Source organism: Gavialis gangeticus, unplaced genomic scaffold (assembly GCF_001723915.1).
Source record: "Gavialis gangeticus isolate Ggan-Ray unplaced genomic scaffold, GavGan_comp1, whole genome shotgun sequence".
NCBI classification, from domain to species: Eukaryota; Metazoa; Chordata; order Crocodylia; family Gavialidae; genus Gavialis; species Gavialis gangeticus.
The window spans coordinates 63,261,878-63,286,857 of record NW_017728993.1 but is presented as its reverse complement, the minus strand read 5'-3'; the positions used below and the strand labels follow the sequence as shown (position 1 = coordinate 63,286,857).

The following is a 24,980-nucleotide window of genomic DNA, read 5'->3' as shown; positions in this document are numbered from 1 at the left end:
TTCTCAGAAAATCCATGGGAAATGAATAGTTCAGGAAACCTTTTGTCCACTTTTTTAAGGTCAGAGTGAGCATTCACATTATCTTATTAATAATTATGTTGATAAAATCTGGAAGTGAGGCTTGTTGTGTATGAATTACTACAGTTCATCTGCTTTGGGGCCAGGGCAGGGACTGTCAGACTCCAAGATATACAGACACAGGAACTGCCATGTTGTATCAAACTAATGGTAACTGATTATCAAATCTGATGTCATGATGGCATTTTACCTCAGGTCAGACTGGAAAGGACTATGGGGCAGTGGTGACGTGTAGGGGGTTCATGGGGGTGCATGTGCACCCCCTGAGAGCGCTGGTGCACCCCCTGACAGGCTGCGCTCCCCACTTAGGCGATGGGCAGGGGGGGGCCGGCAGGAGCACCGGTGCCCCCCCCGTGAGCACTGGCCTGGGAGTGGGAGTGCCGCGGCCACTTCCAGAAGTGCCACGGCCATTTCTGGAAGCCAGTGAGTGAGATTGGCCACTGACTGGTTGCTGGGGGGGCATATGTCCCCCCCCACCAAGTAAGGTGGCACTAGTCACCCATGCTATGGGGACTTTTTCCCCCTACCTTGATCCATTTCCTCACATCACTTGGGTATATCTGACCAATTTCCCTACCAATTCAGGTGTCTAAGGAATTGGTACTGCATGTATTTCTTTTGCTGTCTTCCTGTGGTGGACTGCAATTTTGTTTCTGTATTATCAGGTGCTTTGTAGCTATGTTGCATGGAAGGGGCTGGAATGGCTTTCTTGTGCATCTTGGACAGACTTTTATTGGTTGCCTACAACTGCAGGAGACTGGACTGGACTCAAGTGGTTGCTTCTAGTTCTGTGTTCCTGTATTCTTCATGTTTAGTCCAAGATCTTTTCACTCCCAGTGGCTGGTACCAAGCCTTTTATAGGAAGGTACAAAATTCCCATAATGGGCAAGTTTGCATCTTGCATATAGTAGAAAGTTTCTTGCTAGCCCCAAACAGACAGTATTGGCTTTTACTTGAAGTATGAATGTTCATTTTTATTCAGGCTAGCATAGCTGGAGCCATTCTTGCTGTTTATCTAACTCACTACTCTTTTTCTTGTGGGATTGAGTTTTTTCACCCAAAGATGCTTTCATGTTAGGCCATCTTCCCATGATTGCTGTGGTGGGTGAGGTATAGCAGTTCTGTCTTACCCAAGATATGACTCAGGGCAATGTTCTGGCAAAGACAGCAAGTATTTGACATATATATCATGATTCTACACAGATGATTTCAGGCTTTCAGTCCCTATAGCAGAATTACAAATGTACCCTCCAACTGCTACTACTTTTGTCCAAGGCCACACTTCTGATTATGGATCTGAGTATCTCAATAGCAACAGCTGCTATATAGTACTTCTTATCCCTAGTGGAAAATTCCATGTGCTGATTGAACACATACCTTTTGGTGACAAGCCTTTCCTCTCACTTTGTGTGGCAAACTTCAAGGAGGCAGAGAATGCCTAGTGTAGGGACAGCCCAAAGTGGCAGTGGCCACAAGGGGAATAAACTCCTAGGGCATTTGGATTTCCCTACATAGTTCATACTAATGCACTGCAGGCATTCCAGAGCCACTGGTCCTGCAAGCTTCCTACTTCAGTTAAGCACTTGTTAATGCCAAGTTTGTACCAGAGGTGCCATTGTAGTCTCCTATCCGGAGCTTGTACAGACTCCTGGCATCAGCAACAGAGAATTTATCATAATAGGCATAAGCTGTCTCCTGGCCATCTCGCATGTCTATCCGCAGCTCATAGCGTCCTTGTGATGTGATCTTGTGTATGTTATCCAGACCTGGAGGGAAGAGCAGAGAGTTCATGTGAGACCTAGTACCCTGCAACTCTAGTACCCTAGTAACTCTGGGAGTGAAATAGAAGGGGATTCAGTGCTCTGTGAAAATGCAAAGCTAGACAGTGCAGAGGTAAAGAATTGGGAGTTATTACTTCTTATAGGGAAAGTCATGCTGGCTCATTTCTTATCTCTGCCCTTAGATGGCTGCACCTGTGCTATTTAGGTAGAGTACAAGACACATTTATGTGCTTATGAGATAGAATAAAGCCACCTCATTTAGAGCTGGTACCAGTATAGTTTTGGGGGAGGGGAAGTCCAACCTTGGGGCTTTTGGATCTGGCTTACAATACAGGTTAGGCGACTTTCAAAATCAAACCTTCCTTAAAGGTTAAGGGGTAGTTTTACCATTGGATGTCTTTAGTGTGTACATGAACTGACTGCATCCTTACAGAGCAGCATTCCTATCTGGAGCCACACTGTAACAGGGAACTACTGTGCCTGTTACTAGGAAGAGGGGAATGTAGCCAAAGAGGGGCTGCTGAGAGCCTGAGGGCAAAGCTGCAGCAGGTCTGAGCTGCCCATGTGAACTAAGCCATGGACCGAAGAAAGACAGGCTGCTAATGACCAATTCAACAGCACTTGGGCCAGGAGAGCAGAGGATGAGGTCACATCACTGCAAGGGGAATGGACTTGGGGCATCTAGGCCCAGCCTCTGGTCATGGAGGGGGCAGTCTGCCCTGGCTGCTGCTGGGCGAGGAGCTCCTAGTGGAACTAGCTGCATTTTGGAGTCAGGACAGCCCAGGAGAGGTGTGATGACCCAGAGGAGTTTGTATTGGATTTAGGACTAGTTAGGTTGATGTTTTGTGTTTGAGTTTGACTGTAAGACAAGTTTGTGACTTTAAGGGTGGATTGGAGGCCACATAATAGGATATTTGGACACTGGGTGTCAAGCCCTGCCAAGGGGGCAGGGTGAGTGAGCTGGGCTTGGGTCAAGAGGGCCAAGGCCTGGGGGCAAATAGAACAAGCTGAGCTTGGGCTGAGGCCCAGGAGCTGAGGTCCTAGACAATGGACCAGGGATGATGACTTGACCAGAAGAACAAGGGTCAAGCCTGAGATGGCTGAAGCCCCAGTAGGGGCTTGGAGGCCTGAGGAGGTGCTGTCTTAAATGGGAAGTACCCTGAGGAAAGCACAGAGACCCCCAGGAGAGAGTGTGGACTCAGTAATAATAAGGACAGGGGGAACACTAGAGAAACTACTCTCAGCTCCAGGGACCACCTCCTCAATACACTAACATCAAAGGCATGGCAGGAAAGAGACTGGAGATGAGGTGGATCTGGAAAGAGCAGCAAGTAGGTCACACCCCAGGGGGCATCAGGCATTTGGGGAGCGAGTGGTGGACCCAAGAAGCTAGCTACATGCATCAGACCTTCTCCTACCCACTTCATATTTTCTTAGGTGGGCTTGTTGTCTGGGGACAAAGAACACAGCTAAGGGCTGTCCATCATGGGTACCAGTTACACAAGCTCCACTTACTCAGAGAGTGTTGCCAATTCCTAATCTGCAACATTTCTCAATTTCTACCATTCTGGGCCTTGGGTCTTTTTGAAGAATGAACTGCCATTCCTGTTAAATGGCAAAGAGCATAGCATTTGAAACAGACGACAATTTTTCAGGGAAATAGGCAAAATAGGCAGACTCCACCCTTGTGATCTATAGAGGTCTGAATTCAGGTCTGTAAAGGTGAAAGGCCAGGACAATGTTAGCTTGCTCTGATAACCAGTCAGAGAATAGCTGACCTTGGTAACACCCCTCTATGTCACATTTCCTTCATATGCCACATCACCAATGACATGAGCATGGATGAATAAAGGAGGAAACAGTGGTGAAGTAAAGGCAATAGAGGGGTCCAAGAAAAGCCAAAGACCGAGAGCTGTGTTTTCTATTGAAACAAAAACACAGGTGAAAATTAAGCTGGGAGAGGTAAGTTGCACAATTCAAAAATACATAGTTTCCAGTGATTGCAGTTAGAGGGACCCTGTCAAGGAAAGACAAAAAAGTAAAGGCATTACCCAGCCAAAACTCATCCTCTAGGTTTCCAAAACCAACACGATAATCCACCCATTTTCGAAAAAAATCTGTCAGACCATTTTGTCGTCTCTGAAACACCTACAAAAGGAGAGGAAATGAAGAGAAGTAGAGGAATCTTTTCACTAGTTAGGAAGAATGACAGATCATAGCTGAATGGGCTTTGTGATATATGAAATCAAGATAATACTTTGCTTCCCTAAGGCATATATCATGTGACTGTCTCAGAGGCCATGGTAGATTAATGCGTGCCTTCTCATCATAGGACTGTGAATTAGATCTGTTTGATAACAGTCAATTTACAGAAGGGGAAACCAAAATGATGAGATATTAAATAATGTCCACAGCAAATCAATACAGAGATGGGAAAGGAATCCAGTAATACTGATGCCAAGTCCCCCGACTCTAAGCCATGGATGTTACCTCCTCTAGCCCTTCAGCCTGCAACTCTGCTTTTAACTGGTCATTTTGGTAAATTCAATATTATGTAGGACGCTTTGAAGCAGAGTGAAAAATCTTTCTTAGGAATGATGTCAAGGCCCTGTTCTGATTGGACACACACTGGATTGTTGTGTAGTAATGCAAAACAGCACATATGTGACACAGGAAGACTGGGATGTCAAAGCATTCTTTGCTTAAGTTGCCACTCTATCTAAACTAGGCTGTAATTGTTCAGTGCAACAAAAAAAATGACATGTGCCTCAAAGTATGGTGCAAACTCAATCCAGCTGAGGGCTGACACCACCATATGGTGAGCTGTCTGAGTGAGAATCATTCACTTTGAAAGCTATTATCCATTAATTTCATTTATAGGGCAATAAATCAGTTTCAGCTTCAGTCTCAAACTTTGCTCCCAAAAGGAGCTGAAAACATGTTGAATAAATCACAGGGAATTTCTTCAAGTGTAACTATTATTAACGGAGCACAACCCATTCCCCAAGGCACAGAAAATGAAGTATACAATATTAAGCATGTTCTGGTCTCTGCCTGGTGCTTTACTTTGCTCTTTTTCACAGCTTGGTTGGACAGGGCTGTGCAGGCCTTCATTTGTCATGGGCACGCAGTGTTTCTTTGCTATGGCTCATAGCCGTAGAGCTGAAGGTTATGTTCTCATCATAACTCTCAAGCTAAGCAGGGTTGGACTTGCTTAGTTTTTGGGGGAGGGAATCTACTTTGTTGCAGGATGTAGTGGGGATTATTCTAGAAACCTCACTTTTCATTGCTCCCAAGTCCTAGCAGGTAGGGCCACCATGGAGCTGTAAGTACCATTTATTAGAGGAGTCATGCTGGAGAACCTTCCTGATCATGGCATTTTGCACTTTCATTTGTTTTTAGGCATATCCATGCATTGGGGGTGGGGCAGGAGTGCAGTGTCCCAGCAGGAACACTGTGGGTTATATGATCTCAAAGTCTGGGCAGGTAGTCAGGGGGAGTGGGCCTGCAGCTATGCCTTTATGGGGGTGATATCATAGCATGTTGTCTTACACTGCTGACCAGCTCCCTGCTAACATGGGTGGGGACTGGACCTTCTTGAAGTGGCTTGTGCCCTCAGGAGGATTAGTACAGAGGTTTCCTTATGGTCAGGAGAGCAGTGAGGACTGTGACTGAGGCCAGTGTGCACAAAGGAGCATGTTTGTACCTGTTCTATCCTTTGCTCCTCCACTGGAAGGCCAGCCACAACCCACTTATAGGTTTCAGCAGGAAGTGGAACTTGGTGTCCCATCCAGGCTGTATTCTGCCTATGAAATTTCTTCTTTCACTTTGAATGGGATATTATTGCCTTAAACTCCTTAAACCATGAGTGCCAAACATATGGACCATTAGCTGCCTCCAGCTCATAGAGCCAGATCATCCAGCCTAAAGATTTTTGTCCCTACTCTGGCTACAGTGGGGGATCTTCCTACAGTAGCAGTCAAGTGCCTAGGTAAGACCCCTTGCATTGGAATCCCAATAGTACCATGGTTTGTTCCTGAAGTGGCAACCAAGCACCTAGGATGCTGGGTCTCTTTCTGCTGCGTCCTGGACCAGTAGAAAGTAGGTGACCTGTGTGCTGAATTAGCCATGGGAAGGAGGTCTGTGGGCCTGATCAAGCCCATTGGGCCAGCCCTGCCATTCATTTGGCTTGTGGACTGGCCTCGCACCACTTATTTGGTGGTATTCAGGGCCGGACATGGTTGATACCCCTCCTCTAAACTGTTGCCACATGCTGTCAAGCAGCTGCCCCAGAGTTGCTGTGTTGGCTTTGTGAATGAGTGGCACTGCAAAGAACTTTTGTGATGGAAGGAAGGTACTAGATGAAAGAAAACTGCTCATTATGAGTCTTGCATGCTGGCTTACAATCCATCCGCCGCCATCTGTAGTCATGTCGCAGTACACCTGCACCCTCTGGCCAATATCTCCATTGACGGAGATAGTGTAGACTCCACTCAGAGTGTCTCCATTCATCAAATGTTGGGCACAGTCCTGAGGATTAGCAAACACGCGGCCTCCTGTGAAATTGGAGATGAAAGCTTCAACAGGGGAACAGTGCTGCTGTACTCACATAGTTCTAGTCTATAAAAAGGTCAGTTGCAGCCCTGGAAGGAAGTAAATTGACTTGCAAGGCATTTTGTAATATGTCAAGCATTATCCCCGTAGACTGTTGTAATTCCAAGTTTATAAGCTATCTCAAAGTTTACTTAAACAGAGCAGCAGAATGCCATGCAATAAAGTTTGCTGCTGCTGTGTCTACATGAGATGCTGACTGCACAGTAGCTCATTACTATTGCACAGTAGCGTCATGTGGCACAAAGCATGACGTGACACTATTGCGCAGTAGTGACAAGGTGTGCAGTCAGTGTTACCTAAAAGCCATTTGGTGATGCTACTATGCAGTAACAACTGTGCAGTTAGTGTCTTGTGTAGATGCAGCCTGCATCTGCTAATAACTCATCTAACATGAAGTATAATAGCATGATGTTCAGTAACTCCACTGGGTATGAAGAACAAAAATGTGACCACTTCTGAAGTCTTCGCACGTATCTTGTGATATCTCAGAAATTACCATCCCCAGTATAAATGAGTAGTTTTGGAAATACTAATGTTCTCTTTTTATCCACAAGGGTTTTACCAAATACCAAACTGTATTGACTTCAGTGGAGTTACTGCTGACTACGTCCTTGTAAATGACAGGGATATTAAGTTCATATAGAGATGTTCTTCACTAGAAAATTCAGCATGTTTGCCCATGATAAAGTAGATACAGTTGTGAGTACATCTAATCAGTGTGCAGACTATTGAGACTATAGAGTTATGGTCAACCTTGTATTATGTATCATGGCTCATCAGAGTCATGTTCTAGCTTGCTGCAATTTTTTAATGAAGGCAAGTTCAGAAGGAGCTGCGTAAGTTAGTGGTACAGGTTTCCCTCACTTTATGCAGGTTCTGTATGTGCAAATTTCCTCTTATGCAATTACCATTTTTATACCAAAAATTCGGTATATGTGAGGTAAATTCATTCTTATGCAATTAGTGTGGTGGAAGCCCGCAGTCAGCTGCTTTGTATGGTGCATTGTGGGAGTGATGCCATAGGCCAGGGAGCAGCACCTCCCTCAAACAACCCCCTGGCCTTGCTTGTGGCCCTTGCTCCCCAACCCCCAGGGGCCAGTGCTGTGGAGGAGCTGGGCATGGGGCTGTCTCTGGGCCGGGGTTTTCATAGCGGTGCCTCCTGCATGCCACCCCTCACATGCAGCACTGGTTGGGGGAGGTCCCTCTGTGGTGGGGCAGTGGCAGGTGGTATGGGCTGCAGTGGGGACCTGGGGCCAGGGATGGACTTGCCCCCCCCCACTCCCTCCTCACCCCCACCACCACGCCAACACCACACGTGAGGGGCGGCATGAGAGCAGCACCGCTGTGAAGCCCTTGGCCCAGCAACAGCCCCGCACCCGGCTCCTCTGAAGCACTGGCCCCTGCAGCCTGGCCCAGTCTGGCCCCGTTAGCACAGCGGTCTGGGAGCTGTGAGCCCCGAAGCCACCCAGCAGCAGCGCTGTACTGTCTGCTGTTGGTGAGTACCAAAATTGTCTTGCAAAAGTGGTAGAAATGGGTCTAGGGGTCAGTATGTTCGAGGCCAAGGAATGTATCCCTATTTGTTACATTGTAAAGTGGATTCCCTTTATATGGATTTGAGTTATGCGCCAATTTCCGGGAATGCATGTAGAGTATAAAGTGAAGGAAACCTGTATATCAAATCCATGTGATCTTAGCAGGTCTTCCATGTCACCAACCTGCGTCTGATTTTTCATCTCACTCTGAACCAACCAGCATAAGAAGTATATTGATTTACACTGGTCTAATTGATAAATTGACCCACTGAGTGGAGTTATTTGTGATTTTTGTTTAAATAAGAGAAGCCTATGGCTTAGTAAAACATGAATAACTTCCCAGAAGGCAGTGGTGTTAGACTCTTATAAATCTTTGACAGGTTGAGGAGAGTCTGGACCATGGTGTAAGTGGGTACAACTCACAAGAATATATCTGGGTCAGTTGCAGTAATGAATTGAGTTAAATGGCAGTGTCAGCTACACATGCAGTGTGTGTTAATTTGATGCTGTAGGTGGGAAATGCTAATGCAAGTTATCCAGCAAGGGGGTAGGGTAAAGGAAGGAATACTTTTTTTTTTCAATTATTGTTTTCTACTTGGGTGTCTGCAATGCCTCTCCATCTCTTCTTGGTAGGTGAATAGTCAATTTTGTCCAAAGGTCAAAGAGCCCTTTTTAACAGTCCCCACACTCTTTAATACAAAATCTTGTAAGACACTTGTTTGCTTTTTATCTCATTAAACATACAATGAAGTCTGCCTCAGACAAACACTTTGGAGTCCCTTGTGCTCTAAGGACACTACTTGGTTCTCAATGTATATTCATATCTTTAGAAGCCAAGAAGACCTGGAAAGAAATTTCAAGGCATTATAAATGATAAATATTGTATTTATTTCTTTCCTTTCTACTGTTTGTATACAATTCCCTCAGAACCTTCTGCAAACATGTAACAAAGAGATAGACAGCTATTAACATGTCGAAAAGAATGAAAGAGTCCTGTTATGTCTATTGTGAACACAAGGAAGAAAAATATTTTGAATGATGTTGGTTTTTTTTAAACAACCTATTGTTCTCCTGGAAGTTTCCCAGATACATTATCAGAGTAAACTGAATTCTGAACCCTACTTTTTATCCAAAAGAAAGGATGTCTAGAGATCATTTGTTTTATTGTTCTATCCCACATCCTTCTGTTTCACAAATCTATTTAAAGTAAAAGCAGGTTTCTTGTTTTGTAGTTGTTACTAGTTTCTGCTTTTACTTAGAAGCAAGTTAAACATGCCTCAGGGAAGCAGCCATTGGCATTAGCTTCTTTGACATTATAGAGGATCAGCTTATCAGCTGATGGAAACCTCAGAATAGGTCCATTGACACCAATGGACTCAAGATCATCCCCACCAGTTATATGTATTTTTCATTCTCTGCCACCTATCTTCTTGTCCATTGTATTTTGTGCTCACCGATGCAGAGGTAAGAATAATGTACAAGACCCTGTTCTATAAAAACATCAGAAAAGAGGAATTTTTACTATTGTTGCTGACTCCTGTTATCACTTAAAAGCAGGTTAAGAGGTTCTCCATAGGCCTCCATAGAGAAAATATGTATAGTGAATTCAAAAGAAACCCTTTTAATGAACACAGAAGGGGCAGATTTCAGCACTGTGGAGTGGACAGCATCATCAGTTTTTGTCATCTCTTTTGAAGAGTCTTGGCAAAAAAGGACTTGGATTTAGCCCAGCACAATGTGCATTGTGCTTACTGAGTGACACTTTCTCAATAAGCTTTTCCACAGTGGCCAGTATGTTGTCCCTACATTTTTAACACAAGTGTTTGCTAAGTGCAGTGTTGTAGCAACATTTCAATACGGACTGCTTCTTGCAAGCATTTTGACAAGAATGTCATAGCAACTCTGGATATCAGTCTGTGTATAGATAAAGCAAACAACAACTATTCCACTAATGTGGAATATTTAATAGATGGAACTTCTCTAAAATCAGACAAAGGAATGGATATCTGGGTTAAAATAGGGGGTCTTCATGCTAGAGATAAGATCTGAAATAAGACTTAGTGTCCAAATATTTTTGAATTATAGCAGAATTCATGTCTTGGTCCTAATTTTGTACCATGGACCCATCTCTGCTTTAAACCATTTATAAGGAAATGGGCAGATAAAATACTTGGGATAGTTAAAATGAAGGTCTTTGCTTTTGTGTATCTCGGCAAAGTGTGGGGCAGAGGCTCACAATTCTAATATTATAAAAGCCGAAGTCTGTCTGTCTGTCACACTTTATTTGCGCTCTGATTGGCTGACAAACAGCCAATCAGAACACAAAGAAGTGTTCTAACAGAAGGCAGCCCATGGCCATGATGGTGGGGACATGGGGGATGGAGTGGGGGCTGGGGGTGCTGAGGCCAGCACAGTTGGCCTCGCCCCCCTGCCCTGCTCCCTGAAGGCAGCGGCAACAGAGTGGATGGAAGGAGTGGTGGTGAGAGGGGTGAGGCCTGCAGCGGGGAGCAGGCCTGGGCCCAACATGGGGGTGGGGAGCAGGCCTGAGCTGGGGGAAAAGCCAGCCTGCCATGGCATGGCAGGGGCAGGAGGCCTGGGCTCACTCCTCCCCCACCCCTGCTCCCCCGCGTCAGCCCTGAATCAGCTCCTCCCATCCCCCCACCACTGCCAGATCGGCCCAGGCCTGCTGCTCCCTTGTGCCCCGCTGCTGTGGTGGCCCGGCTTCTCCCTCCCCTTGGGCCCAGTCCTCCCCTGCATCAGGCCTGGACCCACTCCTCCTTTCCCCCTGCTGCTGTGGCAGGGAGGGGGAGAGTGGGCCAGGACCCAAGCAGCAGGAGGGAAGGGGGAGTGGGCCCGGGTGGGGGGGGCAGGCCTCTGGCCTCACCTGTTCCCCTGCCATCATTCTTGACGGGCAGTTAGCTAGTCTTTAAATAAGAGCAGTATGGTGCTTAGTTAGAGACAAAATAGTCTTTCTTAGCAGAAAGAGGTAATATACAGTGTCCTTGTCTGAGCCAGAATTCACTGAAAACTGCTGATAGGAGGGCACAGCTGGTCAAATGAATGTGGCATATGCCCCTCACCTGTGGTGAAGGTGGTGGAGGTGAATCCACTTCTCATGGCATTCTGGGCTGCCTGCAAGCGTACAGTGTATTCCGTAGTCTCTGACAGCCCCTCCAGGCGGATCCAGGTGTCCTCTGCATCTACAATTAGCTCCTGTAGGTGGGTCACAAGACAAGGTGGATATAAGATTTAATAGACTAGGAAAGCTACCAGACACCCATGAAGCAAGTAAGGAGGTAAGAGAAGCTAAAATTATCTACAGTATATGGTATATGAATGGAGAACTTAATGGCATTCATGTGCATGGATGAATTAACCCTTAGCACCAGGTAAGTAATTGCCAACGACCACATAGCACATCAAAGGAAAAGCTGGGAGTAGGCGCCTTCACTTTACCTGACTCCTTGGCCTTTGTTTTTAACTGCTCAGCCATGTCTTCTCTTTGTACATCAGCCAAGGGGAGATTTGAAGTGACTAGGAGAGGTCCTTCAGAACAGGGTGTGACTGTTAAGCACTATTCAGGGTCCATGTTGACAGGACTTACTGTTTCCCATAAGATCTGGGGACATTTTGTACAGCATCATTTGAAGAATATCAAGATGCTTCACAAAGTAAAAAAAAACCCGTGTAGCAGGCTTTTCAATCCCAAGTCACCTCAGGTTAAATTCTCCCCTGGTTAGAAAGCCAGGACAAACAAGACCTTGGTACCACAGGGCACCTGTGCTGAGGGTTTAAGTGGGTTCCAGGTAGCACAATTGTCTTTTCATGGTTTTTGGTACAGGGGTGAACTTCAGTCTGACACAAAGGCCAGATCTTGCCAACACATTCATTTTAAAGGTAAACCAAAGGATCTGGATGCATTGTTTTCCTGAGACACGGCATCACTGGCAACAAAAGTGTAAGGAATGGCATAGATCGTCTCTGGTTATCAACCAATTCCTAATCCATGCTCCGCTTTACTTCAGTCTAGCTGGTATCTGCTTAGAACTATGCTGAATCCCTTGCTGAAAAGCCAGTATCAAGTCACCTTGTAAAGGAAACTATTAGGTAGATTTTCAATGATGTATTTCTAGTAAAACAAAAGTTAGCACATTTTTTCCAGATGGACAGATATTGATACCCTCATTAAATGATCAAACATATTGTACTAATTAGTTGTTTGGATCTATCTTCCTACTCCCCCTAAGGACAGGTACTGCTTTTAGCCTCTTTCCATTTGTCATACACCTTTCTCCTGGTGCCAGTGGCTAATTTTCAGAGGTTCTGAAGTTCCTTGTACTAGTTTTTTAAAGCCTTTCAGATGTATCCTGTCCATTTGGACCTGTAAACATATGATTCTATTCTTTACAATCTCCATTTTTTCTTTTTTTGACTTCTTGGTTTGTGGCCTCTTCAACTATTGCCTACAGAGAAAGGCATCTCTTTCTTGTGACCAACTTGTGCCTTAGTATTTTTGCAAAACCCTAAGAAACATGATTTTTCCCTACTGAATTGGGTCTTCTCAAATATTAATTCCTACCTGCTGTTCATTCCTCATGTGATCTTTTATGTTTGGTATGAGTCCCTCTATCTGTGAAAACTCACCTTCCGGCTTCCATCAGTTGATCTGTAGGTCATGATGTAGTTTTCAATCTCTGCCATGGGAGGTTGCCACGAAAGGAGGGCACTCCGGCGGGTGACCTCACTGGCTGTCAGGTTTGTTGGAGGATCCAAAACTGCAGAGATTGATAGGAGCCCAGAAGTGCAAGTCTTACATGCTTACTGTTATGTCCCAGCTCATCTAATTACATTGGCAAGAGTGGACCCAAGGAATTCAGTTTTTTCCAGTCCTGTCTTATAGCCAAAAGCCCATCCTTGCCTCTGATCTTCAGACCAGCTCACCCACTCCCATTTTGGTGTTCCACTTACAAGGTACTGAGAACCAGATAAGTGTTCTCTATAGGTACCTTTAAAGTGTGCTCTGAAATGCATATTTGCCAAGTAATTTTTGAGGATGAAACCTTACAGCAGCAGGCAAGAAAGGTATCTGATCAAAGGTTTCCTCTTGAAACCATTAGGAAATCTAATTTGAAGGAAGCAGCACAAAGCAGTATTGATGGAAGTTGAAAGGCATCTTACAGAAACTGACAGCTCATGTATATCATTATTGTATTCTGGTTCTTATACCCTGCCCATCACCATACCATCAACAGGTCCCTGACACATCTGTATCGCCACATAAGAGAATCTTAGGCTGCTCAAGGGCGTAGTTGGCTTCTGTTCCTCAGGCAAAGGATAAGGAACACATTCAGAACCCTTAGAGGGAAATGGGAGAAGTTACCATACGTACAAGTTGTAAAGTTGGTGCTGACGGTCCTGCTGGTGAGAGGGCCATTGGTGGCATACATGGTGACTGTATAGGTAGTGCTGGGCAGCAGGTTGGTTAGCTGGTATTCTTGGTTTGTCCCATCCACTAGAATTGTCTCCCCTGCCACTGGAATCATATGGAGAGGTTTTAAATTCAATATTGAGCCCCTTTGTTGGTCCATTAAAATGTGTCCAGGAAAGACCCGCTTGAAAACAAAGCCCTATTTTCCAGGCTGCCTGGGCACAACAGGTAACATTTTGTCATGTCTCTGCTGTATGGGTGACTTATTTCCTTATTCTTTTGGATCACAGAAGAATGAGAATGGCCAATTTTCTGCCCACATTAAAAACAAAAAACAGGCCATGCCAACAGCACTGTACATCTAAGGGTCCCAAAGCCTTTTAGAAAGAGGCACAAGAATCACAATTCCCATTTTATAGATGGGGAAATAGGCTCAAAGAAGGTGAGTGAGTTATTCAAGGTTACAAAACAGGTCAGCACAAGATTTTAATTTAGAACCCACCTGCCTCTATTTTCTGCTGACCTGTGTCTTCACAGTTCTGCACAGCTTTATACAGAGATTTGATTTGGTATAGGGAACTCTCACTTTTTTGCTGGCTGTAGTGAAATAATTTGAAGCCCTTTCAGTACTGGGGTTCTGTACATCTCAGTAGAGGTTACCGCATACTAGCATCTAGTTCTGGTAAAGTGGGACACCTTTGAGGTCATCTGGTGCTTAGTTTTCAAGGTCAGTCTCAAGATCCTGGGTTCTCAAAGCAGGAATGCAGGAATGCTCCCTATCCTTAAAGTGTTAAGGTTACCTCTGTTGGGTTGACTGTGCCTTCAGGAAGAAGTAGGCTGCAAGCATTGCCACGTAATAGAGAAAATGAACATGGTGTGATTTAAGCAGGACCAGGTAGAAGTTGCAAATAGTAAGCTTCAACTCTGCCACCCTGCTCCAGCTCCTTTCCACTTAGAGAGAAAAGCCAACCTCCTAATCTCCTGTGAAATGGAATTCCTTTTAAACCAGCTGCCTTGGTGGTCACATTGATTAATTTATTCATGACATGATTAATGGAGTCTAGCTGGTTGGAATTAAAGACTTGCCAGCTTGGACACTTAATGGCTGAGGGAAACCCACATCAACTCTCACTCCCAGACACATACCTGTGTAGTGTGTTAGCACAATGACATAGTTCTCTACTTCAGACAGAGGGGGGTTCCACTGCAGCAGAGCCTCTGTTGGTGTGACATTGGTGGCGGTCAGACCCAGTGGATTATCCATGGCTGCAAAGGAAGGATAAATTCTTTAGGTGAAGAGCATGAACAGGAGTTAGCCATCCTGGGGCACTGCACTTGGTTTCAAGCCTTACCATCCCTTCTAGAAAGGATTTTTTTTGAGCATTAAGGGATTTTTGATGCTCCTGTTGGTAACTCAGTAGGGTAGAAGAAATAAAAAATTTCTACCTGCCAGACATACTTATCCTGTCTGCGTGTGGCTATGCATCCCAGTGTGCCGGTGCTTTTTTCCCAGTGGGACTGTTTCTGGAGGTTAGTGGTATCTCTCTTGGCTCGTGCTATGACATTCTTTCCTATCAGCACCACCACCCAAAACCTGGCTCTGATTAGGGTTTGTCTGCTATATGGATTCATCATTCCTCTCTACAGCTGGGCATGCAGACTTCCTTAGGGTTTTAGTTGGACATGTTTTAAGGTCCATCTGGGTCCCACCAGGACTGTATGAGGTAAACTTGGAGGCCTTGTTGAGTTGTATCAGACTGGCCCCAACCTTGAGCAACATCATGATCCTCCTTCAGTATGTGGAAATGATAAAAAATGGCTAAGCAGCTCTGCTCTTCCCATCAAAACTAATCATGTGCCCCATGAATACCATACTTTCATGGCCATGATGCTCAAAAAGAAGCAGAGTTACCCTGTGAATCAGCAGCAGTCCTCTATCCCATACTTACACTTATTTTTTAAATTTTCTTTCAAATGCTGTACCCACACTGCTGGACAACTGCACTGTATAGCAGCCTGTGGCACCCTAGCCTCCTGTGAGCATGGTTTGAGAATTTCTGCCTACCTGTGTACATGCTGATGGAGGTACGCTCACTCTCTTCCCGGCCCCGCACACTTTTTAGATTAATCTCATACTCAGTAGCTGGCTGCAGGCGGCTGAGAGTGTATGCAGTGATGTCTTTGGCAATTGGTGTGGTGTCCTCTCTTCCTGCAGGAGAATAGCAAAGAGTTATTTCTCCCCAAATCATCCTGCTCTTAAGAGACTTCAGAAGTTGAGAAGTTGCATTGTAGGGATTAGAGATCTAATGGCTTTTGGTGCAGACTATGAATGGGATGAGACGTTTGGTATGTAATCAGACAACAAAGGGTTGTTTGTATCTTTTGCATGCCCCAGCATAGAAGGCACATAAGGGCCTGATGGACATCACCAAGTTGAGCACTATGGGAATTTGGGGCTGCTTTGCAGTCCACAAACATCTATGGAGAAGCTGCTGTAGGTTAAACTTGCCCTTCAGGGCTGGTTCAGTTTATGTCAGAACTGCTTCCCTCCCCACCTCCAAGTGGCAATTATAAGGGCCCATGGGCCATATGGGGAGTTTTGGTGAGCTGTCATGAGCCAGGTCAGCAACCCCCTGCAACTCACTAAAACTCCCTAAGTGGTTCTGCTCTGTGCTCAGCAGGATGGCTGGGATGGGGCATGGCTGGGATGGGGAGTGGCATGTGGGAGCAGGATGACTGGGATGGGGAGTGGCATCTGCAGGGCTGGGATCAAGGGGTGGTGACAGCATGGGGCTGCAGCCTGGGGCAGAGCCATGATTTGCTGCCTGCATTTCCCTGTGATGGGTGTGGCTCCATGGGCAGGGACATACAAGGAGTGGATTGCAGCTTTGCCCCAGATCTCAACCCTGCACTATTACCGGCCCAAGATCCCAGGGTCCTCAAGGAGACCAGCCAGGACCCACCTGGGCAGGATGTGTGGCCAGGTGGATGGGATGGGGCTGAGAGTAGACAAGGAGCTGTGTCATGGGCTGGGTCTAGGATCTTGCCGTGGTGACAGCATGGGGCTACGGCCTGGGCCACAGCAGCGATCCACTCCCCACGTACCCCTGCAGGCCTGTTGCAGGGCTGTGCGGGTACCAGATCATGGCTCTGCCCCGGCCCTGGCCCCGCGCTGTCACTGCCTTGCAATCCTGCACCATGATCCTAGCCTTGCCTGTCTGTCCTGCTCTTGAACACCACTTTCCACCCACCTGCAGTTCCACCCCATCTGCCTGGCTGAGCACCCTGCCCACATGAGTCCTGCCACCGGTGGTGGGTGTGGAGCAGATAGGCTGCGGTGCCCAGCAGTGGGGCTGGGTCTGATGGCAGCAGCAGTCAGGAAGAGCTGCTGCCATTGGGGCTGGTGGGAAGCAAGTCTGGAGTCGCGCCACCCCAGATCTGCTGCAAGCCTAGGGGTGGTGGGACTGGCCTCACACACCATGGCCCGGGCTGTCCCCTGTGCCTGGGCTGGGAAGACTGAGGGACCTGCCACCGGTTGAACAAAATCCCTTGGCTGGTTGGATCTGGCCTGTGGGTCATATTTTTCCCACCCCTGAGCTAGATTCACTCTTTTCTCAGGCTGACTTCTGCACAGGGTTGCTGGTAACTAAAGTGTGCCAACAGAAAGGATATGGGAGATCAAATCATTCCCTCTATCAGAGGGCAGTGCAGCCTCAGAAATCAATCTGTGCCTTTCCTGGGTGTAGCCACAATTCCTTTAGGTAGCTTGTTTCAACGCTTAACCACTTTCATAGAAAGTTCTTCCTAGTCTCCAACCTAAATTTCCTCTGCTGCAGTTTGAAGCTGCTGCTCCTAGTTCTCTCCCATACAGCCACAGAGGAAAAAGCCATCCTCTTTGTGGTGACCCTTCAGGTATTTGAAAACCGCTAGGAAATTCCCCCTCAAACTTCTCTTCTCTAGACTAAGGAACCTTATCTCCTTTAGGCTTTCCTCATAAATCATGCTTTCCAGGCCTCTACTCATTTTGTCTGTGGACTTTTTAAAATCTGCCCACATCTTTCTTGAAGTAGAGATAGGGGGTGGGGACGGACAGGGACAAAGCTGGACACAGTACTTCAGATGAGATCCCCAGTGCTGAATAGATTGGAAGAATCGGAAGAATCATTTCCCTTAATTTGCAAGAGCTACTCTTGTTAATACTTGGTGTTGGCTCACATTCAGCTTACAGTCCACTGTAACCCCCAGGTTGTTTCCACAGTACTGCAACTTGGCTATTCATTTCCCAGTTTGTAAATATGTATGCAATTATTCCACCCCAAATGCAAGGCCATGCACTTGCCCATCTTGAATTCAGTCTGATTAATTTTTTTAGACCATTTATCCAGTTTATCCAGGTTAATTGGTGTCCTAGCCCCACCCTCCACAGTGTCTGCAACTCACTCCTCAGCTTTTCCATGTCATCAAAACAGGTTATCCATTTCTTTCTCTCCCTAGCTCACATGTCATCTGTCCATCTTTCTTTCCCACAGCTTTTCCACTGCATTCTCCACCCACTCTCCCAGCACCACCTGAGTAGGGAGATACCATTTAGCCTCCTATCCCCTTGGCAAGTTTGCAGCGGGATTCCCAAGTGCGGGATTCTTCCTGCAGCTAACTTTGCCCCACCCCCTTCTTCCCAGCCTGTCCCCTCTGGTCAGAGTGTGCTGGATGCAGACCAGGAGAGGCCACAGACTAGTTGGGAGTAGAATTTAGAGCCGACTGGAAGGTTACCTTGAGCAGACTGGTAGGAAATTCTGTAATGGTCAAAAGCTGCAATGGGTGGGGCCCAGAAAATGGTCATTGAGTTCTCAGTCACATTGCCCACAGCAAGGTCCTTAGGAGGATCAATCCCTGCAGGAGACCAGACAGAGCACAAAGAGGAACACAAACATGAGTTTCAAGGCATGGAGCATCTATTACTGGCTTAGCAATATGCTTTCTAACCAGTTGCTGATACATCTGATAACTGCTGCCCAGACTGTTTCATACCACAGCCCCTAGTTGCCCAAGAGAGAAACCATATCTATTTGACATCTCCTCTGTAAGGAAGGGCAGGTTCTAAGAACAGTAGTCATAGGCAAAAATGTCTTGGTGAAAAGAAGTACCAGGGGGAGGTGATCTTCAAACAACTAAGATGAGCAAAAAATGCAGAAGTCTGCTTTGCCTCTCTTCTGCCAAACCCCTCCAGAGCTCTGAACTGGTACTGGGGGAATTAAGTTCCTTGGAACAAATCAATGAAAGACCCCCATTACCTTCCGGGCTGGCAGCTGGATCCTGAGTGGTATATGTTGACTCCAAATGTGTGGGGAGCAGCTCCTCTTTGGCTCAGGCTACAGTTATATGCAAACAATGTAAGTCTCTCTTTTCTATAGATCCTGTCTCTCTAAACCCATAATGCATCTGTTGTGGCTGCTTTTTCTGAAGCTGGAAGGCTTTAATGGATCTCTGAACACAAGCTAAATAAATTTGTTTTTTGGCTGAGCTGAGATTCTAGGATTAAGGGAAGATAAATATTCAGTCTCTTTGCATTATTTTAGATTCTGACACCACATCGAAACAAACCCAAAACTAAAACAATATGAAATTCTATGAGTACTGGAAGCCCCTGAGATGGACTGTCTGGCTCTGGGGGAGGTTGAATTGGAATCCTGAGATGAATGGGCTGCCTATTGATCTCATGGACTAGATCCCAAAATGAGTAATTCCTTTAAAATTATTAGTCACTGGGACAGCATTTTGTGTGTGTGTAAAGATAAATTGTACTGTTAGTTCCAACATTGGAAGCCAGCTTTAAGCCAGGTGTCTCCACTGCCAGCTCTATATATCTTGGGGCTGTCAGCAGAGCCTGGAGTCCACAGTGGATGTATTCACAGGTACTGAAGGGCAAACTCAGCTTGGGCCAACGCACAGTGCATTAGCTCTGACTTTAGAGATTATGTCTGCGTAAGGCTATATTTTGGCCATAGGAGTTATGGAGGCCAAACAGACCATAAGTTTGGAGAAACTACATGACTTGCATGATGCACCCTTCCCAAGGGAAGCATGCATAGCATAATTCAGCCATGGAGACTGTCCTACAGGAAAGACTGGTAGCCTCAACCCTTCAAAGTATTGCTTAGTAGGGCTGGTGCTGTGTAGCAAGGCCAGATCCAAGGGGGTGAGGTGGTGTAGTTGTAGTAATTACCATGCCAAACATTTCATCCTGAGGCATGCACATTAAACCCCATCAGAGAACTGCTGACTTCACCTGTTGTGATGGAGCCCATTATGGGCTCAGAGCTGACCATGCCATGCACAGCAACTAGTGACACGATGTACTCTGTGGATGGCTGCAGTCCAGACAAGGTGGCATGTCTCTTGGTTCCATCTAGCGTGACCTGCTTGGTCTCCTTCTCTTTGTCTCTGGGGTTGTAGTTTAGGATAAGCCTGTCTGCGGGAGGGGAGGGATCGCTCCAGGTGATGTTCACATTGGAAGAAGTCACATGAGAGAAATGTAGCTGTGTGATGGGTCGGAAACCTGTAGACAAAGAGAGGAATTACTTGTAAGCCTGTCACTGGGAGGGGTTAGACACTGGGAGGGGAGAATAGACATCTATCCTAGAACATTAATTTTAAAAGATATAATTCTCCTGCAAGGAGAGTGTTTCAGACTGTAACATAGTTACAAGTTGTAGCACATTTTGCTTTTGCAAGGTTACTGAGTGTCATAATGGTATCATAACGTATTAATACTTGTGCTTACTTTACATTTTCAGGGTTTTCTTTGGAACCGTACCAGCTGGGAACACTGGGATTTTGAAGCACCAGATGGGATGTTGAGAGAGGTGCTAATACCTTGTACATTGGCTCAAGCTGAGTTTTGCCTTCAGTACCTGTGAATGCATCCACTGTGGACTCTAGGCTCTGCTGACGGCCCCTCTCTGCGATGATGGAAATGGTATACTCCATTCCAGGCTCCAGGTCTGACAGAGTGAGCTCAGATTTGTCTTTGGGTACCGTCACCTCAGAGGCCATCCCTGAGGCTGGAGTAAAGGTAATGCGGTAGTGATCGATGGGCCCTTTGGTTTTGGTCCAGACCAGGGAGACAGATGTTTCCGTGGAGGCTGTCACAATGAGGTCACGAGGACTGTCAAGTTCTGTGTGGGGAAAAGGTTAGCAGTTGAATTGTGGCTTTGGGCCACAGGGCTTGCAGAAGTGTGATTTCAGTGTATTAGAATTACATGCAGTTGAGTGCAAGGGGCAAAATGAACCAGCAAAGGAGCACTGCTGGATGGTGCATGTTTGCTGGGCATGCCCTGGTGTAATAAGGGAGTCTCTGGTGTGAATGGGCTGAACACTGCCAGGAGGGGAGCCAATTCGTACTTTGTCTCAAGTAATGAGAAGACCAAGCACTCTGAGGAAGGCTGATAGGTTAGCTAGTGGAATCCTATGGTACAGGAAGCACCAAGGCACTATTTTTTTCCCCTTTCACTGAACTGGCTAAAGCTAGATTTTGCTGTTAGCAGAGCTGTACTGTAAGACTGACCCCAGTGAGCACTATACCATGCATTTTATTTTGCATGTTAAAAGTGTGAGATCCCCTGTAATATGTAACTCACCAGTTCTAGCGTTCATGGTGGCTGGCACACTCTGCTGACTGTCCATGACAGCTGATATGCCAACACCGTATTCTGTTCCTGGCACAAGATCTGGCAATAGACACAGGAGACAAGGATTATATACGTGTGTGTGTGTGTGTGTGTGTGTGAGAGAGAGAGAGAGAGAGAGAGAGAGAAATAGAGATTAACCACATACCAGCTTTTCCTTGGCTCTTCCCTGACTCTCCTGCATATTCTATGCACTAACAACCCCATGCTCTGCTGCATTTGTCTAGGTGTTTATAAATAGCCTGGTCATTATGTTATCTAGGCAATGAAGTTGCTATTTAGAACAATTTTAAACAAAAGTATTTGGTGAGCCAAATTGCTTTTGAGGGCATCATTTTCTGAGATGATTCAAAGGAGAAATGGCTCAGGGATATCACAAGAGAAATTGTGTAGGACCCTACTCTTTTTGTAAGAGCTGATGTGAAGAGCTACTGGAGGAAGCCATCTTCAGCATATGAGTATCACTGGTCCTACAAGACCCAGCAACTACAAAGACAACAGGTAGGAAGGGGCCTTCCCGATCACTTTCTTGCTGCCTATACTCTGAACAGTGTAGTGATCATTTTATTGCTGGCCATAGTGAAATAGTGGCCTTCCTCTTCTCATAGGCAGTCATGTTAGAGAAATGCTGTCATAAATTGATCCAGCTTCATCTTAAAAAATGACAACTCATTTGTACCCTGACTCCAATCAAAAGACTTTCCTCTGGCAGTTAAGAACTTTTCTCATTTTCAGCCTAAACTTACTCATGCCCAGATTATATACATTTATACTAGTGTCAGTTTTTTCCCATAGGTTAAATAGCTTTTCTCCCTGGTGATTACCCTCCAGTGGATTTATAGCCAGCAATCATAGCCCCCCTCAGGCTTCATTTTGTTAGGCTAACCAATGATACAAAAAGGTAGGCTTCAAGCCTAAAGCACAGGGTGATTGGGCTGACTGATTAGAAGGTTGGGAGCCATAAGTGGGGAATTCTAATTCTGATCATGACATTTGATGTGAAACCTTGGGCAACACACTTAGTGTAGAATTTTTTGTATATGTCCAATAGAAAGTGCTTAGAGTTGTATTAGCAAAGATACTTATCACCTATAGGCTCCATTGACTTCATGTAGGGTGGTTGTGTTTAGCCTATCTGCGAAATCAGGCCTTAATCACCTTAATCTGTGTATATTAAGATTACAGACTGTTTTCAGTTAGGCATAAGTCTGGCATGTGTTTCCGTTTGGATGCCTCTGTTAAACACGTACCTAATCCTGACACATGAGTGCAAATCAGTATTCTGCACATGCACTCAGCCTAGGTGGATGTTGAGCTGGCTACTGTTATGTGCAATACCTGATTTGCATGTATTATGTTGGTGCATACTAATATATATACGTAGAAAGGTGCATGGCTAAATTTGAAAATCTGACCTTGTGCCTCAGTTCTCCTGTCTATAAAATGGGGGCCATAATATTTTACTACTTCACAGAGTTGATGTGAGCATCAGTTAATTTAGAATGTGCTTTGAAAATGCAAAACACTACAAATACTGAGTAACTTAGGTAACAAATCCCAAGGTAAGGCATGCCATGGGTTGTGCTGCAGCAGCAGGCTCTTTTAGGAGACCTGTACATATCTCTGTGTAGAAAACTTGGATTATTCTACCTCAGATCTGGCAGTTTTTTTAAGCAGCTGTTGAAACTTATTGTAGTCACCTACAATGATGCACAAATTCAGAGAATGTGTGTGTGTGTGCAAGTGTGTGTGTGCATGCACATGCTCATGTGCATGAGCTGTGTATATGTGTTGAATGGAAAGGGAGAAGATAAAGCACCTTTATTTGTTACCAAAATGATCTGACATCTAACATCATCATCTGTGTTTCTTATTTATGAAGTGCGAGTGAAATACTCATGAATTAATAAAAGACAATCTTTCTGAGCACTGAAACTAGCAGGACTTCCATGGCAGGCACATCCTGCAATTTTTTTTGTCTCTAGAGAGATGAAAACCTAACTAATCTAGCTAATTTCCCCAGCAGTGAATGCTGATCATTTTTTTAATCTACGTGGACTATCTCATGGGTTTGCCTGTCACTTTCCTTTGGTTTCTGATGGGTTTATTTCTCTCCTGCCTGCATGTAATTGATTTCCTCCATCAAGGTAGAAAAAACTATAAAAACATCAACTAAATGAAACTCATTTCTGCTGCAGTGGCACTGCCAAAATGTGATGGTGTAGAGTGTAGGGGCCTTGCCCATGGACAGCCTCTCATTCCCACTCTGTTTTCATTTTGTAGTACATAAAACCTCAGGAGCTTTTCCTGAAAATGTGTATCTCATTTCACTAGGACCAGATTTTCAGAAGAGGGAGTTTGATTGAGTATATGCCTATACCCCTTGATACTGTGCCTAGGAGGTTCACTTGCAGCTGCTCCATAGGCACCAACTTTTGCAAGGTGATGTAGCCACTTCACAGCAGCACTGAATCTGAGCCTAGAGCTGCTCTTAGGTTTTCTGCCTTGAGCATGGTCACTGTATGGTGGTTGCTATGCTGCCTCCTCTTCTCCATGATCTGGTACATGTGGGTGGGGCATGCTTTCATGGTGACGCCCATTGACATGGCACTGAGGCACTATAGGCAAGCCCATTGAGGACAAGGCACTGAATTAGAAGTTAGAGACCAAGGGCAGCTTAGCAAGTCACATCAGTTCTTGTGCCTCTGTTTCCCTTTCCAGTCCTTTTCCTGCCTTGCCCATTTCCCTTGTCAACTCTTCAAGGTGGGAAGTGTTCCTAATACTTGTCTAGGGAGCACAAGTCTTGCTCTCAGTGGAAGTCCCAGAGGACTGGAAGAGGGCCAGAGTGGTTCCCATTTACAAGAAGGGGAGAAAGGAGGACCCGGGTAACTAAAGGCCAGTTAGTCTCACCTCGGTCCTTGGGAAGACCTTTGGGAAAATTATCAACGAACACATCTGTGGGGGCCCAGCATGGGAGGTGATGCTCAGGGTCAACCAACATGGGTTCATTACGGGCAGATCCTGCCTGACTAACCTTGTTTCCTTTTATGACCAGGTCACAAAGTCCTTGGATGTGGGCGCGAAGATGGATGGTGTCTACCTGGACTTCAAGAAGGCCTTTGACATGGTTTCTTACCCAATGCTCATAAAAAAACTAGGCGACTGCAACATTGATTCCTACACAGTCAGATGGGTGGTAGGACTGTGCGAGTCGGCAGTGATCCAATCCGGCTTCGGATCTGGCCGCTTCAGGTGGCTGTGATCTGATCCAGAGCTCCGGACTGGGTTTCCGCCTCGATCCGGCTGAAGCGGCTCCAAAGCTTTGGAGCCGCCTCGGAGATCCAACCATAGGGTATAATGGGGAATCAATGGAAGATCTATATTGTTGTTTTTTGTATGATTTGTATGAAACTTGCAGGGGTGGTAGCCTCTGCTAAGCGCATGAAGCCTGCCAAGATTCAAGAAGACTGGTGCAGGGGTTTTGGGGGAACTGCACCCCAAATCCTTGAAAGCAAAGCTCCTGTCAAGTCGATGTGTTACAATACAGGGGGCTGAAAACTGCAAGGGTGGTAGCCCCTGGTGAGGCCACAAAGCCTGCCAAGTTTCAAGAAGATCAGTGCAGGAGTTTGGGGGGAACTGAACCCCAAATTCCTGAAAGCATAACTCCTGTCATGTCTATGCATTACAGGTGAAAGTGCAGAAGTGCCTGGGATGTCAGATGTCCGGCTGGTCGCAGTGTGGCAGAGCTCCACTGTGTATATTGAGTCCATGAGTTACTGTTTGTACATTCAAACAAGCACCTAACCTCATCACCAGAACTGAAGCCAACTTCCTACAGCCCAAAACACAAAACCTGCCAACT

The 24,980-nt window shown here is 45.8% G+C and overlaps 1 protein-coding gene across 1 annotated transcript in view; it reads right to left on the bottom strand.

Moving 5' to 3' along the window:
- Window positions 1-24,980, bottom strand: part of TNR (tenascin R) — a 104,023-nt gene that overhangs the window by 5,788 nt on the left and 73,255 nt on the right. The window contains exons 8-19 of the mRNA XM_019501838.1: window positions 21,071-21,160; window positions 20,345-20,608; window positions 19,720-19,989; window positions 18,204-18,323; window positions 15,499-15,642; window positions 14,580-14,699; window positions 13,395-13,538; window positions 12,650-12,780; window positions 11,086-11,218; window positions 6,264-6,415; window positions 3,911-4,007; window positions 1,683-1,844 (exon numbers count right to left, since the gene is read on the bottom strand). Coding sequence (XP_019357383.1) covers window positions 1,683-1,844; window positions 3,911-4,007; window positions 6,264-6,415; window positions 11,086-11,218; window positions 12,650-12,780; window positions 13,395-13,538; window positions 14,580-14,699; window positions 15,499-15,642; window positions 18,204-18,323; window positions 19,720-19,989; window positions 20,345-20,608; window positions 21,071-21,160 — 1,827 coding nt within the window. The remainder of the gene's footprint in view (window positions 1-1,682; window positions 1,845-3,910; window positions 4,008-6,263; window positions 6,416-11,085; window positions 11,219-12,649; window positions 12,781-13,394; window positions 13,539-14,579; window positions 14,700-15,498; window positions 15,643-18,203; window positions 18,324-19,719; window positions 19,990-20,344; window positions 20,609-21,070; window positions 21,161-24,980) is intronic.